Genomic DNA, 16935 nt, shown 5'->3' on the forward strand with positions numbered 1-16935 from the left:
AGCAGCGATGGGGCGGCTGGACGTTTGATTTGTTACATTGGAAATTAAGTCTTGACAGGCACCATCCTGCACACCCAACATCTGTTGGCCTGGTTAGGGTTGACGAGTTCTGGATGCCGAGACGAAATGTCGTATTTGGCTGTTGATCACCCTGTCTCATGCAAGGCTCGTTTACGTGTTGATCGTTATTATTCGAAAGAGCTTACCGTATTAATTGGATGGTTCCTGGGAGATACGAGGGTTGTGGAAATGGAATGGAGCAGCGGAGCTTCAATACTATTCTTCACTGTACCTATTCTTAGATCCGGTTCCAGAACATCAATTCTCTTAAAACTCTCAAGATGCATTGTTTCAATGCAACATAAACGGCGATCGATTGCTTTTCGTGGATACTCTGTTTCCACTTCTTGCGGCTGACTTCGTATATCTTTTTGTACCTCAATGCTTAGGTAGGTTACCGGCTGTCCTCAGGCGGTTGAAATCAGTCGTATATCTGTTCTTGGAGAACCTCCAGCTGCAGATCGTGCCTTCTTGTTCAAGAAATGGTTGTCGTTTTCGCGAGATACACCCCGGTATTGGGAAAGTGTAGTGGAGGCAGGCAGGCAGGCAGTGCGGGTTCCTTCTTCCGCAGCCTCGTTGGCCGTCGCCCTTTCCTTGAGTTCAGTGTCCATTAATATTGTACTATGGAGGGCAGGTACGACTGAGGTAGCATCGCTCTTTCCTGCCCTGTTCAGACGGTCGTGCCTTCCTTGAGCGGCTTGTACGAACTCAATTTGGAGAGAAGGTGCGATGGGTGGTAGGAAAGTTGGCTGTTCCTTCCCCCCAGAAGGAGATAACGGGGGATGAATCAAGAATGTACCTAGTAGATGAACCGGGCGGAAGTGTGAGGAATGAAACTCCGTGACTTGTCTAGAGATTCCAGGACTGAGTTTCGATATGCTTGGATTCAAGTTGATATTTGGCTGCACCAAGTCTATTTAGTCACTAGTCCATGTACTTACATAGCGGAAGTCGGTACTTGTCTATGCTCCAGTACGGCCGGCGCACCCCATTCCACTCCCCCTCCAACTTGGGGACGGCGATTTCCTCCCATTCGATGTCAAATCCGGCTTCAAAAAGGTCCATTTCCACCACCTTTTGGTACACATCATAGCTGATCTGTCGGTCTGCTCCCATGCCATTAAAGAAACCCCATTTGCCCTCTTGTTCCAGAATACCAATGACCTGCTCAGTGAAGAAATCTCGGAAATCGGCATATGACTCGGCAAATGTGTCGTAGTAAATGGCGTCGAACATCTCCCCTTGCGTCATCAGTTCAGGAAGTATATCCTGCCATCTGCCCTCGTGGATGTGAACACCCGGTTTCTCATGCCAGCCTTTTCGCTTCATTTCTGCGACGACGTCAGGATGAGCTTCGATAATGTGATGTGACGCCGGGGATTGCTCTTGAAAGAACCCATCGACAATTCCCATTCCATGTCCGACATTCAGAACGCGCAGTCCTGGTGTAGGAAGGAGTTTCTTGGCAGATTTGGCCATGATATCAGATTCCCAGGCCATCATCACTCCGTTTTGATCTTGGTCGAGCAATCGGTCCTGCTGGAAGCTCAGGTCCGAACTCAAGTAACGCGAGCTCGTAACATTTGGCTCTGCCTCGCCGCTTTGAGCAGTGTCCGTGGCAGCAGTTGTTGACTCGACTAATTGCGGGGCGGACTCCTCTTCTGCAGTGTTTGACGCACTTGCATCAGCAGACTCCTGTTGCTCTTGCTCTTCGTCGTCTCCCATCTCTTCGTCTGATAGTTCTTCATAGCCATCTAGCCTGTTCAGCAGAAGTTCTGCTCTAACTCCTGCATCCACAACCATTTCATACAGCTCATCCAATCCAAGACGTTTTGCAATGCATCCAGGTGTCTCGTCGTTCAAGTCCAAGTCATTCCATATAGCCCCTTCCTGCAGAAGAAGCTTCACAGTCTGGACGGCCGACTTGAGTGTTGCTTGCTGCTCACTGGTATGTTCCTCCTCTCCATTGGATTGAACACCATTCGGTGCGCCATTTGTCTTCAACTCCTCCTCTTCGGGCTCGCAAGCTGCAATGGCCGCATGGAGTGGGGAGGCGCCTGTCTCTGGATCCTTCACATTGGCGGGGTTCGTTGCCGCATCGTTGGAGCGTAGGAGTCGTCTGAGCTTGGGGATGTCGTGCTGAGAGGCAGCTAGGAGGACTTCTTGGACCTCGAGGTCAACGTCGATTTCAGTTGCTGGGTCCGCCATATCTGGTCAATTGTAAGCTATAATCCATCAATGCGCTGAATCACCCCCTCCGCAAACAGCTCTAGAAAAGATAGAGGAGAGCAGGTTTGAGGATAGATGATACTCACCCAGAAATAAAATCAAGAATAAAATTTATTGTCCTTTCAAAGTGAGTATAGACAGCTTATGTTGGTGTGCAAGCTTGACGCCTTGTGGTGTGTGAGTAGAGTCAACTTTTTTATTTCCCCGCCTTGTGATATAAAATTTCCGCTCGCCGCATTCGTCCCCGCAGCCACCATGAAGGGATGAGATTATAAGCCTACCTTTATGGCCATACGAACGACTACTTTGCTTGCATTTTTTTTTGGTATGAAATCACCAATACAGTAAAATTCATGAATATTATGATAGAGAAGAGACAATATTCGCCCGTGCTGTGGTAACCTGAAAAAACTATTTGTACAGATGATATTCCGCACCTTGAACCACGTCAAAAATGCAAACGACATCTGAGTGGAACGGGGGGTAAAAAGAAGAACCATCGAACTGAGACGATCTTCCATACTATTTTTTGCAGTTTTGATTTTATTTGTCGGTTGGCGAACCCGCATTGACGTTCAACCCAAGACCTTCGGTGTCCAGGTACAGTTTGTTCCTTCCACCGTTTTCCTGAAGAATCTGGGCGATGTGTCGGGCGTTTTCGATCTTCCGAAGCTCGATGTAGCTCTTGCTCTTCTTGATCGCGTCTCCGATAAGTTCCGCTGATCGGGCCTCACCCTGAGCGCGGACGATGAAAGCTTGTTTCTCTTGACGGGCCTTGTCAACAAGGAACGCTGCCCGTTGAGCTTCTTGCTGAGCGACTTGCTTGGCTTCGACGGCAGCAGTGAATTCGGGGGAGAACGTCAGGTGCTAGACGGCGGAAAAGGAAAAATTTAGTACTTCAAGCCTGACAGCTTAGATGGATTGATTGGGCCGCCTTACCGTAAGGGAAACATCATCTAGAGCAATATTGAAGCGGGCCGCTCGACGAGCGAGGTTATCCCGAACAAGTCTGGCGACATTCTCACGCTGGGTAATCAGCTGACTGGCGTTGAACTGAGCAACCACGCTCTTCAAGACCTCATTCACGATGGATGGAAGCACCCGCTCATCAAAATCAGAGCCAAGAGTTCGGTAGATCTGAGGAAGAGCATCCACTCGAGGCCTTGACAGGACACGGCAAGTGATGTTCACCATCTGTAGATCCTTGGTACCGGTTAGGGAAGCAATGTTTCTCGGCTTCGCTCGGACATCGTAGATGATGGGAGTTTCGATCAAAGGGAATGCGAAGTGGGTTCCTTGATTAAAATAATAGTCAAAACATGCACTGTCAAGGATAAATCACGGGTTGCAGCGCTTACCTTCAGGGTAGATTTCCTTCTTCACACCACCGATTCGCGAGTATTTGATTGCGCGGTGACCACCATCGACTGCAATTCAACCACTTAGCACAGTCGCTTATTATAGAGCTAGACTGATGAAACCGAAGCTGGAGAGCCCTCACCGTTGAAGAGAGAGTTTGATAGAACGTATGCTCCAAGACCGAGTGTAACCAAAGCTGCGGCACCCACTCCTCCGCGGCCACCTCCACCAGAAGGAAAGCCTCCATAGCGGCCACGGTTCTGCAGAATAAGCTGCAACCGCTCCCACTGCTCTTTCGGGATCCGAGACATGATAGTTGTGGTGAAAATCGAGGTTGATGTCTGGATGACAAGGTCGGAAAGCCCTTGACGTTCATCAACTTCCGGCAGTTCTCCAGATTCGGACACCGCCTTGGCGCGAGCTCCAAGTGGATTTGCCCGTCGCCAGACATTGATGCTTTTGCTTCACCAAGGCCAAAGCGTGTCTCAGAGAGCTTCGCAAAGAAGAGGATTGTTGGTTTCATAGAAAAGAAGTCTTATACCAAAGTTGAAACAATTTCTTCTTCTTCCAGTCCTTTCCCTTTGTCCCGGATCACTGCTTTGCTCTCCCTCACATTGTTACTTGGAATATCCTTACTTTGTCGCGCTTTGTATCCAGTCCATAACCGCAAAGATGGGTCCGGACAGAGCTGGGAAAAGTGTTTTCTTGGGAAATATCCCCTACAGTATGATATTACTCCATTGCACCCAAGGCACTTGCCTCATTTGAATAGAACTAACATCCTTGTCTTAGACCTCACTGAGGAACAGGTCAAAGACATCCTCAGCACCGCCGGAACCGTGACAAAATTTCGTTTGATGATGAACCCTGAAACCGGAAAACCGAAGGGTTATGGATTTGCTGATTTCGCCGATGCCGATGCCGCTGCTTCTGCCGTACGCAATCTAAACGACTATGAGATTATGGGTCGCAAAATTCGTGTGGACTGGCCTCATAACAACGAGAAAGACTCTGTACCCGAGGACTACTCACAACCGTCGCAAATACCAAACCAGGACGGGCCGTTAGGAGGCCCGCCATTATCTGCCCCTCTTCCACCGCTCCCGCCAGGCGTTGACCTACCCCCGCATCTGGATTGTCCTAACGCCATATCACAAACCCTCGCCGCTCTCCCTCCAAACCAGCTCCTTGATGTACTCCAGCAGATGAAATCATTGGCAATGACGGATCCTGCACGTGCCACAGAACTCCTGCGCCAGGCTCCGCAGCTTGCATACGCTATTTTCCAGGCATTACTTCTGTTGAACCTCGTCGACTACAACACCTTGGGAGCTGTGGTGGAACAAGCTGCACAACCTACAGCGCCGCCACCATCCGCACCCCCTGCCCAAGCGTTCCAGCCCTTTGGTGCCGTCCCGGGCCAAGTATCGACACCGCCAATGGTGAATGCGCCCTTTGCTCAACCCCCACCGCAGCCAGCACCGCAGCAACAAGCTCCGGGCCAGGACGAACTGCTGCAGCAAGTTCTTAGTATGCCTCAATCAGCCATTGATGCGCTGCCACCTATGGAGCGTGGCCAGATTATGATGCTTCGGCAGCAGCTAATGCAAGGTGGGATGCGGTGATACGGCTTTGTTCTTTGGTAAACCCAGGCGGTGACTTCTGTTTATATTTTTTTTTTTATATCCTGACGATCTCAACATTTCGGATTCATGGCGTAAACGGTTCGCTTGGGAGTCTCTTTCGATTTGCCTCGGATGATACCTGAAAGTTAGCAGATCTCTTACATTTTCTTTTTGACCTTTATTCTTCACTGCCATTTTTCACCACAAGGTAAAGACCAGGATACATATGTACCTTTTCTTCAATTGCAGTATTTCACTGAGTCGGCGTTGGGGATTTGGGAAGCGGTCACCGCAAAGAGAAGACTAGTCAAACAGGAAGCAAAAATACGGCTTCGATGCGCCGGTTCTTTCATCACCATTATCCACCTCCACTACCATTGCATACTGTCCTACTAAATAGCGTTGCCTGGACCACTCTAAGTTATGGTAGACGGATAGTCCAGGTGCTTCCCGATGAATCCTTGTATCTGATGTAGTTCGGACTATGTAGAACAAGTACGATCTTGGTGCCTTTGAGAGAGGTGGGTAGGTAGATTCTCCTTCCTCTGTTCCCAAGAACTTGATGAATGGTGCTTCAACCCTTCGGTGTTGCTCGCAGAAGTTGCCAACTCCGTTACCGTCTTTTCTGTTCTCCCACTCCTACCAACCATTTCAATTGAGGCATGGAAGATACTCTTCACGGGAGCGCCAATTCGAACACTATTTGACAGCTAAATCTTTAGCACGGCCTATCCATCCTTCCTGAACTTTACTCCGTCTGAGCACGATGGCTCTGGCTCGTGTGCTGCTGATCTCTGTTTTCCGACCCATTTCCTGCCCGGTGTTTCACTGTCTTTGCTGTCAGCGCGACGATCGGTATCAACGAGTGCTCCATTCTAGAGTTTATTTTGACTTTCGGGTGGAATCGAGACCCCATTTTCACAACGCTCTGCAGTGTTTTCCACAAAATGAGAGTCTTGGTAACCCTCCCTGGTTTATTTCCTGGTGAGTAGGCCTTTCTTTTGAATTTTTTTACTTTATCTGCCGGTCTCACCGAACGCGAATATGGCCACAGCTGACAGAAGCCGGTAGCGTTGCAACTAAAGAGCATCGCACAGTACCTGGATCCGAAGACTGGAAATGATCGCTCTCTCGGATTTGGGAGGTAGCTGCTCTCTGAAATAATTTGACGAACCATATTTTTCGTGCTTGGGCAATCTACTCGCGGATTAGTGGATCGTAGAGTCCGACACCGTGAGAGACACAATCTAGAGTTTGCCTTTTCTCCACCGTTGGTTTTCCTTCCTTTCTTTCTCTCCAGCAGCAGAGAGATTTGACGGTCTAGGCTGGAAATAATTGGCGCCATGGGTCGAGTTTGGAAAGATATGAGGAAGATCCAGGCGCCACCTGGACAGAAATTATGGTGTATAAATAGATATGCCAGGGCCCTGCAGAAAGTAGAATTGACAGTTGGCGACAATCCTTTTCTTCATCCAATTCTGACTGGCCAGGGTAGATGCCACATCCTCGTCTACGCCGCCGTGTAACGCCTGTACGACAAATTGAGCGACATTGCCTAGAAGTATATGGAAATGGAGATCGCAAATATCCAGTCGCATCTCAGCATCACGATCCGGAGTTGGTCTCGGTTACAGAATATCCTCAAAGATAGAGAAGTAGAGATCGATGGTACAAAGCTCGATATACCCTCAGTGGTAGCCGTGGCATGGTTTGTGAATCAACCCTTTTGAATATCCCTGCTCTAGACTAATAAACGTAGTCATAATTGCGTGCCAAAGATTACTGATGACCCGGCTGTCATAGAAGAAATCGATGCCAGTATACGGATCCTGAAGGACCAACTGGATAATGGTTATAGTGTATACGGTTCGTGGATCCGACATTGCCCAGTACTGCGCAGAGATTGTACTTATATTACCGGGTAGGAGTCAATACTGGTTTTGGTGGGAGCGCAGACTCGAGGACAGACAAAGTGGTTGCTCTTCAATCAGCGCTACTGCAACTGACACAGGCTGGGATTTTGCTGGAATCGGATAAGAGCGAAGGTGCGAGCACAACGCTCGATTCACATGCTATGCCTGCTTCATGGGTACGAGGTACAATGTTAACCCGGTGCAATTCAAATCTTCGGGGGCATTCTGCAGTGAAACTGCCTGTACTTCAGTCGATAGTTCAACTGCTCAGACAGAGGATCACTCCAATCGTTCCTCTTCGAGGTTCGATATCGGCTTCGGGAGATTTGATGCCACTATCATACATTGCTGGGGCCATTGAGGGCAACCCTGACGTGTACGTTCAGGCTCAAGGTCCCGATAAACCCCGGATAATGAAGTCAAATGAAGGACTGAAATTTGCGGACATAAAGGCTCAGAAATTGGGACCAAAGGAAGGCCTAGGTCTGATAAACGGAACGTCAACGTCTGCTGCAGTGGCTAGCTTGGTACTCTACGAGACGAATCAACTGTCCGTGCTAGTGCAAGCACTTTCGACTATGGGTCTCGAGGCTCTCATGGGGACTGCCGAGAGCTTTCATCCTTTCATTTCCGCTGTTCGGCCTCATGATGGACAGATCGAGTGTGCCAATAACCTGCTTTACCTACTTCGAGGGTCAAAACTTGCACAAGGCGTTGATGTCCAAAAAGCTCAGGATCGCCCGAGTTTGATTCAAGACCGGTATGCACTACGTTGTGTACCACAGTGGATAGGACCACAACTAGAAGATATTAAACTCGCCCATCGGCAAGTTACGACTGAGCTCAATTCAACTTGTGACAATCCGCTTGTGGATGTGAGGTCTGGTTCTGTCTTTTCAGGAGGAAATTTCCAGGCGGTATCCATAACTTCTGCTATGGAGAAAACCAGAATGTGTCTGCAGATGCTTGGCAGGCTTATATTCTCGCAAGCCACGGAGATGATTGATCCGGACTTGAACAATGGCCTTCCTACCAATCTTGTTGCTGATGATCCAAGCCTGTCATTTACCATGAAAGGTGTGGATATCAGCATGGCATCATATATGGCAGAGTTGGGATATTTGTCGAACCCCGTGAGTTCGCATATTCAACCAGCGGAGATGCGCAATCAAGCCATCAACTCCATGGCTTTGGTATCGGCTCGGTATAGTATGCAAGCTGTGGAGGTATTATCTCTCATGTGTGCATGCGATATGTACATCGCCTGTCAAGCTTTGGATTTGCGTGCCCTCCATCTCGTTTTCTTGGAGAAGGCTAAGGTCCAGATGAGCGCCGTCACATCGAACATATTTTCTGTATATCTTTCTGAATCAGGATTGAAGGGCTTGAATCAATCTCTTGACGAACATTTGGTAAGATCTTGGCCGGTGACCAACCGTCTCAACGCACCGGACCGTGTCCATACGGTGGTCGAAAACGCACTCTCGGTCCTTTTAGAAGCCCTCAACAACCACCAATGCCTCCAAGAACCAGGACTGGGAGATTTAAATAGGTGGAAGTCTCAGATGCACGACTCACTGAACCAGGTATTCCGAGAGACCGCGGATGCATTTTTCCTGAAACAGCACACCGCAGACCTACTCGGTGAGGGATCCAAGATTTTATATCAAACGGTACGACAAGAACTGGGGGTCCCATTCCACCAGGGTTTTGTTGAGCACCCAACTGTGGGCAACGAGACCTTGAACGGCCGCTCTAAGAAGACTATCGGGTCGTGGATATCTATTATCTACGAGGCGATTCGTGATGGCCGACTTATGAAGACGTTAATGCAGTCTCTTGCTTCTACAGCTAACAAAACGAGTTGTACGATGAGCTTGAACAAGAATCTAAGCCTCGCTGATTCTGTTACTGGACTGGATTAGGATCTCATTCTTTAGGGGTGATCAGTTGGGCGGCTGGGCGGAGCCACAGTCTTCCCAGCTATATCAGCTTGAATCGTGTACGTTTTCTCAAAGCCTGTTGGTTTGTTTACTGCTGCCTAGGATATACACCTCTGTTTACCCTGCCTCCGATGTCCAGGACCGTAACCTGTCATGCTGTCTGTTTTGTGTTAAGTCTTTGTCCCCCAATGAGCACATTTCAGTGAATGCATCTCCCAATAGAACTCAGCGCAACACAAAAAATCTCCAGCCCACTAGTAATATTCACAGTAAAAGACTGTACTGAACTTGCTTTGTCTTTTTTCCTTCAGATTCCTTCTCTGCCCCTCTCATCTTCCTTTATCCCCCTCCGCTCTCTATTCCCTCCCATATCTTACACGTGACACACCCGTGCCCTACTTGTATACCTTCACTTCCAAGCACGTACAGATACATCAGATATCTGGTTATCTCTTTAAACACCAAAAAAATCAAGAAAAAAGAAAGAAAACAGAAAAAAAAGCAAACGAAAATGCCAGCGAAGAGAAAATACCCCGCCACCCTGGCACCGACAACACTCGCGTCTACGCGAAGCAGACGATTCCTTTCTGCTCGCCAGACTGATACTGAGCCAGACTTCGAGACCCAGAGTCAGAATAACCGTGATTCTTTGGATGGCCAGACGACCAAAGCTGTGAAAACGGACAGGTTTGCAGAGGAGGTGGAAGTTGAAGACAATCTTGATCTTCCAACCGCCTCTAAGAAACCAAGAAACAATGAGACTCCTGGCCTGTCTCAGATACAGTTCCAGCTAGAGAGTACATCCATCACCAGCAGTAACCCGTCTTCTACTGGGATTGTATCGGGGATGAAGCGTCTTGGAATCGACAATCCTGATGGCACCAAAGATGGTGTAAAAAGACCGAGACTTTCTCCTAGGACTCCCCAGCCTCAAACAGAACATAGCCCTCAGGATAAAGAAAAAGAGGCCGATATTACCAGTACGAGCGAAGAAGCCCCTACTGCAGCTCATACTCTGACTCAGCCCTCCTTACCCTCCCTACCCGAACCAGAAGTGCATCAAGGCCCTGAAGACTCGACCGACAACGACATCCCAGAACTAGTCCGCTCTCGACCTTACTCCGGCCCCAGGAAGCCCAGGACCCAGCTAGCCCAGCATCTTCCTCCGCTCTGGAATCTCAGTGACATATTCAAGTCACTTACGAACAGAGCGATCGAACTTAACCTCGATGATGTTCTGTCCCACCTTGGTGATAGACGACTCCGTGTTGTCACTGTTTGTTCCGGGACAGAGAGTCCGCTGTTGGCATTGGAAATGGTCAGAGAAAGTAAGCTGCTTCTTATCCTCGATCCTGTCTGATAAAGCGTCTAACAAAACGGTGCGACAGATCTGCAAAAATATTTCAACCGAACCCTCAACTTCCAGCACCTTTTCAGTGCTGAAATTGTTCCTTTCAAGCAAGCATACATCGAGCGCAACTTCCACCCTCGCCTTCTCTTCCGCGATGTAACTGAGCTTAAAGACAGAGTTGCGTGAGTCTCACCCGTTCTTCACTTCAGTCTTCTTTTGCGTCGATTGGCTTTGCTAATGCAGTGATAGCCAAACGGCCTACGGCTCATTGGAGAAGATCCCTAAGAACGTCGACATCCTGATCGCTGGATTCTCATGTGTCGACTTTTCGGGACTAAACAATCACCGAAAGACACTCGACGAGGAAGGCGAATCGGGTGGTACATTCTGGGGCATAGTCCGCTACGCCAGGGCATACCGTCCACGTCTCGTTATCCTGGAAAACGTCAAGACGGCGCCCTGGAAGAAAATCGCACAGCACTGGAACGATATTGGTTACTTTGCCATCCATGCTGATGTTGATACAAAGGCGTATTATCTTCCACAGACCCGCGAGCGGGGGTATATGTTCTGTGTTGATAAGAAATCTATTGCCGAGAACGGTCTCGCGGAAGAGGACATGCAGCAGTGGACAGAGATCCTAAAACGGTTTAAGCGTCCTGCCAGCTCGCCGGCGGGTATGTTTCTGATTGACGCTGATGATAGACGTCTTGAGCAGATAGAGAAAGACATGGCTGCAAAAATCGCGTCTTCAGCGTCGGCCGCCAAGGCGACGGTCAACTGGGATCGTTACCAGGTGCGGCATCAGAGCTATCGACTGAACCAGGGCCTCGGTTATCGTCGACCTGTCAGCAAGTCTCAGGATGATGGGACGTGTCGGATGCCGGACTTTGCGTGGCAGACCTGGGTCAAGTCGTTGCCGGAGCGGGTGTGGGATACCATCGATGTGAACTTTTTGAGGAAGCTAGTTGAGGGTTATGACATGAACTACAAAGAGTATAGTTATCTCTCCATCAAGTTTTGGTTCTCCCCTGCTAGGATGTTAGCTAACTCGGGATGATTATAGGAGGTGCTTAGAGCTGTCTCAAGGCATAGATCGAGAGATGGATTCCCGAGCATTCGGTATTGTCGGTTGCATCACGCCTACCGGGCTTCCGTTCATGACAACTAGAGGTGGCCCTCTCTGTGGTCTGGAATCGCTTGCATTGCAAGGATTGCCTTTGGATCGACTTCTTTTGACCCAGGAATCGCAACGCGAGCTGCAAGACCTCGCCGGCAATGCCATGAGCTCTACCGTCGTTGGAGCAGCAATTCTCTCGGCCCTAATTGTTGGTCATAGGGCGCTCAAAAAGGGCAATTCTCTTCAGGAATCTGATTTTCGAGCCCCAAAGCGCAAGGCTATCATTCCTCAGGGCGAGAACAATTTGGTGGAGAGTAGCATGCATTTAGATGCAGCCACCGTTGTGAATATGTCAAAACTCCAAGACCAAGCTACCAGCAGTGCCAGATATTGCATTTGTGAAAGACAAACTTCTACAAGGGCAGTCATTTTAAGGTGCACACACTGCTCCCACACGGCCTGCTCAGAGTGTAGTGGGAATCCCCAACATGCCTACGAACGTTGGACCGACTTGGTGCGAACTTCGCCGTTGGATTTCATCAGCTCACTTCGCGCATTTCTTCCAGCTCGATTGGTGGTCAATGGTATAACTCATGGCAGCTACGCAAAGTTGCGATTTGGTTCTTCCATTGCTCCCACTATCTTGGCCGAGTTTTTGGATGCCGTCTTTCGGGCTGTTGGCGACGAGCTCCGCCTTTTGGATATCAAGCGAAGTGAGTCTTGGACTGTGCTCTATGAGGGCAAATCTTCTGTCTTGAAGCTCGTCGTTCAAGTGAAGAGCATAACTTGGTTGCTTTTTGCAAAACCGCGTGAGTCAGATCCCGCCTTGTGCTTGATACGCGAAGTACTATCCAAGCCGATTGCGCGCATGGTAGTGCCTCAATCTGGATCGATCTTGGAAGGTAATTGGGAAATATGTGCACCCCTCAGCTCAAGCTGCTCCTTGGGGCTCTCTGGAAGCGGGGGCCGAGTTCAATCATATGAATCCAAATGCGGCTTGGAATTGGAAAGATTTAGAGATTCATTGACTTGGACACATATTACCGTGGAAGGTGCTGATGAGGAGGTGAACGATTTGGAAATTGATGTTAGAGGTACATACGAGCTTCTTCAAGACTGTGGGACGGCAAATGCCTGTCTGCATAAAAAGGCAGCTTCAGTCGGGGAGCCTGTCGTCTACCTCTTTTTGGACCCGGCGAAGCTGGGAGAGCCTAAAAGTGATTCGTTTGTTTTTGCTTTCGATCATACGCGCAACCCAGGATATGAGTGCCGCCTGTCTATTGCTGAGGTGTCTCATAAATGGCGTTCTTCAAATGCTACTGAGAAAACTGATACCACTGCCGTTTACTACAAGAAGTGGATTGCCTGTCCAACCGTTTCCCTGGCCTCCTATGCCGGAGACTCCGAAAGTCCCATCAGATGCTATAACTTGCAACCCGCTTCGTCAATTCCCCTCATCGACGATGGATGTAATAACGCGAATTTGACCCTATTGGCGTTTACCGCACCAACAGCAGCCATCGACGCACCACGGCTTACCGCAGAATGGGGGGTTACTGACCCGGTTGACTCTCCACAAGTCCTGCGAAAGTATGTATGGTTGCTCCAAAAGGCTGCCGCGTATTCCGGTTTCCGGGAATGGAATGAGGTTACGGAAGCAAAAGTCCAAGGGCCATGCATGGTTTGTGTCCCACCAAAGCCAGGAATCAAATGGGGACGAGATGCACGGGGTCGCGTCAAGGCGTATGAAGACCCATATAGTGCTGCTAGGTACGAACGCGACATCAAATCTCGTCCGCCCCCCTTCTTGATATTCCAGAGGACCAATAAACAAGGCCTGGCTGAGCTTCACGTTACGCTTAACATCCAGACCCTCTTGCACCAGGCGCATGGGAGGTTGTCCAGTCCAAATGCTGCATCATTCCATTGGCGCTTGATACCAAACTCGTACAACACGAAAGAATTGTCATTTCCCGCGTTCAATTTAAGGAGCAACAGGAGCGACCCTCTAAGCACACAGCCACCCGGGTTTATCGTGGAGTTACGCCCCGAGCAACGACGTTCTCTGTCATGGATGATAGAACAGGAAGATGAGAACATCGAGCCCTTCATTGAAGAAGAAACCGAAGAGGCGATCCTGGAATCGTTGATGTGGCGTGCAGAGGGCAAAGTTACGGTGCCAAAGACTGTCCGAGGGGGTATTTTGGCTGATGATGTGGGATATGGCAAAACCGCCATTGTCTTGGGGCTAATTGACAAGTTATACAATATGGCCAATGTCGATTTCTCCGTTCCATTGAATGCCGACGGGTTTATCCCAAGCAGGGCAACTCTAATAGTGGTTCCGACCATCATGGTTCAGCAATGGCGGTCAGAGATAGTGAAGTTCTTGGGAAGCAAGTACAATGTACTCGTGTTTCCCTCAGCAGCGGCGTTGAAAAAGGTCAGCATTCGAGACATCAGGAAGTGTGACATAGTGCTGGTGTCCTGGGCTGTTTTCAGTACGACCAGTTACTACCAGCGCTTCAAACAATTTGCTGGCGCGCCTGAGGTTCCGTTGAAGGCAGGTAGAAATTTTGATGATTGGTTTTCCCATGCACATGGCTTGATGAAGCGTCATGTTCGTGTCCTTGCTGAACAAGGCCCTCGTGCTTTCCAGGATGACCTCAAAAATAGACGTGCGCAAACAAAGGACGCCCAGGAGGAATACAGATATGTCCCGTCCAAACGGCTGCGGGGAAAGAAATATACGCTGGCGAAACTGAACAAGGAATGCGAGGCGAAGAGCAGCAGTGTGTCCTATGCTGAGGTATCTAGCGCAGAAGAGGATTCAGACGAGGCTGGCGGCGAGAATATTTCAGATAGTCTTGAAGCCAAAGTCGAAAGCCTCCTTCGGCGAGTGATACCTAAGTTTTCCAAGGCCAAAGAAGAAGAATCAGATGAAGAGCAGATAGCTGACTCTAAGAGTGCAAAACCGTGGCATGACTGGAAGGAGTTCAACATTTCACGAAACTCACGGAGCAAGCAGCCATGGGAAGCTGTCAAGGGAATTCCACTCCACGCCTTCGCTTTTAACCGGCTCGTCATCGATGAGTTCACGTACGCAAGCATCGACAGACTTAACCAATTACTCGCATTGCAAGCTCGCTCTCGGTGGGTTCTCTCCGGAACACCACCACTAAATGACTTTGCGGACGTCAACACAATCGCCCCCTTCATGGGCGTGCATCTGGGGATTGATGATGATGACACAAATCCCCAGAATCGACGGCTCAAGGCCATTCGCAATCAGCGCTCCGATGCTGAGACGTTCCAGTCCTTTCGGGCCCCGCGGAGTGAAGCATGGCACCGGCGTCGATATGGGGTAGCGCAGAACTTTCTGGATCGATATGCAAGGAGGAACATTGCTGAGATTGATGAAATACCCTCCACCGAGCACATTGTTCTCGTTCGCCAAAGCCCAGCTGAGAAAGCGATTTACCTCGAGCTTTATAAGCAACTGATGACATATAACCGACAGCTTCGTCGAAGCACCAGCCGAGGAGGCTTTGGCAGTGACCAAGCCGAACGACTGGATGAAATCATTGCGAGTAGCTCGACAACAGAAGAGGCATTGATCAAACGTTGCACGTCCCTTGCCCTCCAAGGCCGATGGGATGCTGATGGTAAACCAGAAGCCGCCACCTGTGTGTCTCTTATTGAAACGCGGGAAGAACAGCTCGAGAAGCTGAAAAATGACCTCAAGAGCAAATTGAAACTTGCCGCCTGGGTTTATTGTGCTTGTAACCGGAGCCATGAAAAGTTCGACAAATTTGTTCAAAGTGTGGCCCGACACGACTTCGGCGACATGGGAGTGACAGGCGAGGTATACCCTCTGCTTAACACTGCAATTCATACATCGAGAAACGAAGACTGGAAGTTATTCTTCGCCAACCCAGACTCCAAAGTCCAGGAGAATGAGGAAGACGATAAGGAAAACATAAAAGACACAGAAGACACTGACGCAACAGCGGAGAAGCCCACAGCAAAGGCAAAGACTGTCACGCCCCTTCCCACAAAGCCCACTCAAATGCGAGAGTTCGAGCCCGTACTCCGCGAAGTCACGACCACAATCCGAAACCTGCTTGTCGAATGGGTGCTTCGCAAGCGAGCTTTGCGCTTCCTCAAAATTGTTCGGCAGATGCAGACCAACCCTGCAGATGTACCCTCCTGCGACAGGTGCCAGAATCAGCCAGGTCTCCTAGCCAAAGTGAACATCCTAGGATCCTGCGGCCACGCAATTTGCTTGACTTGCACCCAGCAAACAATCGAAAAAGAGGAATGCGAAGTGGAAGGTTGTCGAGGCTCCGGCAAGCGGTTCAACATAATCAATGCCATGATACTCGGCTGTGATACAGACAACCTCGATTCGCCAGTCGCAGATATAGACAAGAGCTCCGAATACGGGGGCACAAAAATGGACGTCCTTGTTGATATACTTGGCCACCAGATCCCAAAACATGAGCGCGCACTGCTATTTATTCAATTCCCAGACCTGATGGATATAGCGTCCAAGGCCCTTGATTCAGCGAGGATAACACACACAACGATCTCATCAGCAGATCGCAATGCGAGCCTTAAGATCGAAAAGTTCCAAAAAGAAGGCTTTGGAGATAGCAAAGTCCTTCTTTTGAACCTGGGTAGTGAAATGGCGGCAGGCTTGTAAGTAACTCCACCTAATCGCTAAGTAGTATGAGCGAACTTAGCTAACTGTACCCCTTCCTGATAGAAACCTGCAATGCGCGAACCACATAGTTTTTCTGTCGCCGTTTTTCGCCCAAACCCAATATGACTATGACTCGACGATGACCCAAGCCATTGGACGATGTCGGCGATATGGGCAGACAAATCACGTACATGTCTATCATTTACTCGCAAAAATGACGATCGATGTGAACATACTTCAGGAAAGACGGGGCAAAGTTCTTGTCGAGAGAGAGGGAGAAGCGGCTTTGGTCGATCCTGAGGAGGCTTTGGAATCCGAAGCGATTACTTGTCAGGGGCCGGAGATGTTGGTTGACAATGCGTTTTGAGCTTTGGTCTTTTTTCTTTTCCGTTTTAAATTGGAAAATCAATGGTGAGATATCTGGGCCTGGATCTTGAGTGCTTTTTTTCCTTTTTGTACCTGTTTGAATGTTTTGTTTGTTAGAGTTAGAAAATTTGGTAGTTAAGAAGCTGATAGCCGGGCTAGGTTAACGAGAAGAATATTAAATGTCCAGCATGAAATAAGAGTGCATTGGGTAATAAACCTTCTATAGAAGCCCCTGGCCATTTTCTTTCCATTCAAGGAAGGCCA

At 49.2% G+C, this 16935-nt stretch overlaps 4 protein-coding genes across 4 annotated transcripts; 2 read left to right on the forward strand and 2 right to left on the reverse strand.

The window, feature by feature from the left end:
* Window positions 1–984: 984 nt before the first annotated feature.
* rmt2 (protein-arginine N5-methyltransferase) lies at window positions 985–2268 on the reverse strand (the record flags this gene model as incomplete). Its single annotated transcript, XM_041695257.1, has 1 exon — window positions 985–2268. One exon carries the CDS (start codon window positions 2266–2268, stop codon window positions 985–987), a length of 1284 nt encoding a protein of 427 aa, XP_041550530.1.
* A 564-nt stretch (window positions 2269–2832) lies between these two features.
* On the reverse strand, window positions 2833–3959 carry PHB2 (prohibitin subunit PHB2; the record flags this gene model as incomplete). The annotated part of the gene is made up of 4 exons (XM_041695268.1): window positions 2833–3156; window positions 3229–3584; window positions 3648–3716; window positions 3791–3959. 4 exons carry the CDS (start codon window positions 3957–3959, stop codon window positions 2833–2835), a joined length of 918 nt encoding a protein of 305 aa, XP_041550531.1.
* A 361-nt stretch (window positions 3960–4320) lies between these two features.
* APUU_11166S (putative polyadenylation factor subunit CstF64) lies at window positions 4321–5273 on the forward strand (the record flags this gene model as incomplete). Its single annotated transcript, XM_041695279.1, has 2 exons — window positions 4321–4372; window positions 4441–5273. 2 exons carry the CDS (start codon window positions 4321–4323, stop codon window positions 5271–5273), a joined length of 885 nt encoding a protein of 294 aa, XP_041550532.1.
* A 2242-nt stretch (window positions 5274–7515) lies between these two features.
* On the forward strand, window positions 7516–16672 carry APUU_11167S (putative SNF2 family helicase; the record flags this gene model as incomplete). Its single annotated transcript, XM_041695290.1, has 6 exons — window positions 7516–9052; window positions 9744–10457; window positions 10518–10662; window positions 10730–11476; window positions 11547–16301; window positions 16369–16672. 6 exons carry the CDS (start codon window positions 7516–7518, stop codon window positions 16670–16672), a joined length of 8202 nt encoding a protein of 2733 aa, XP_041550533.1.
* Between the last annotated feature and the right edge of the window lie 263 nt (window positions 16673–16935).

Source organism: Aspergillus puulaauensis, chromosome 1 (assembly GCF_016861865.1).
Source record: "Aspergillus puulaauensis MK2 DNA, chromosome 1, nearly complete sequence".
Lineage (NCBI taxonomy): Eukaryota > Fungi > Ascomycota > Eurotiomycetes > Eurotiales > Aspergillaceae > Aspergillus > Aspergillus puulaauensis.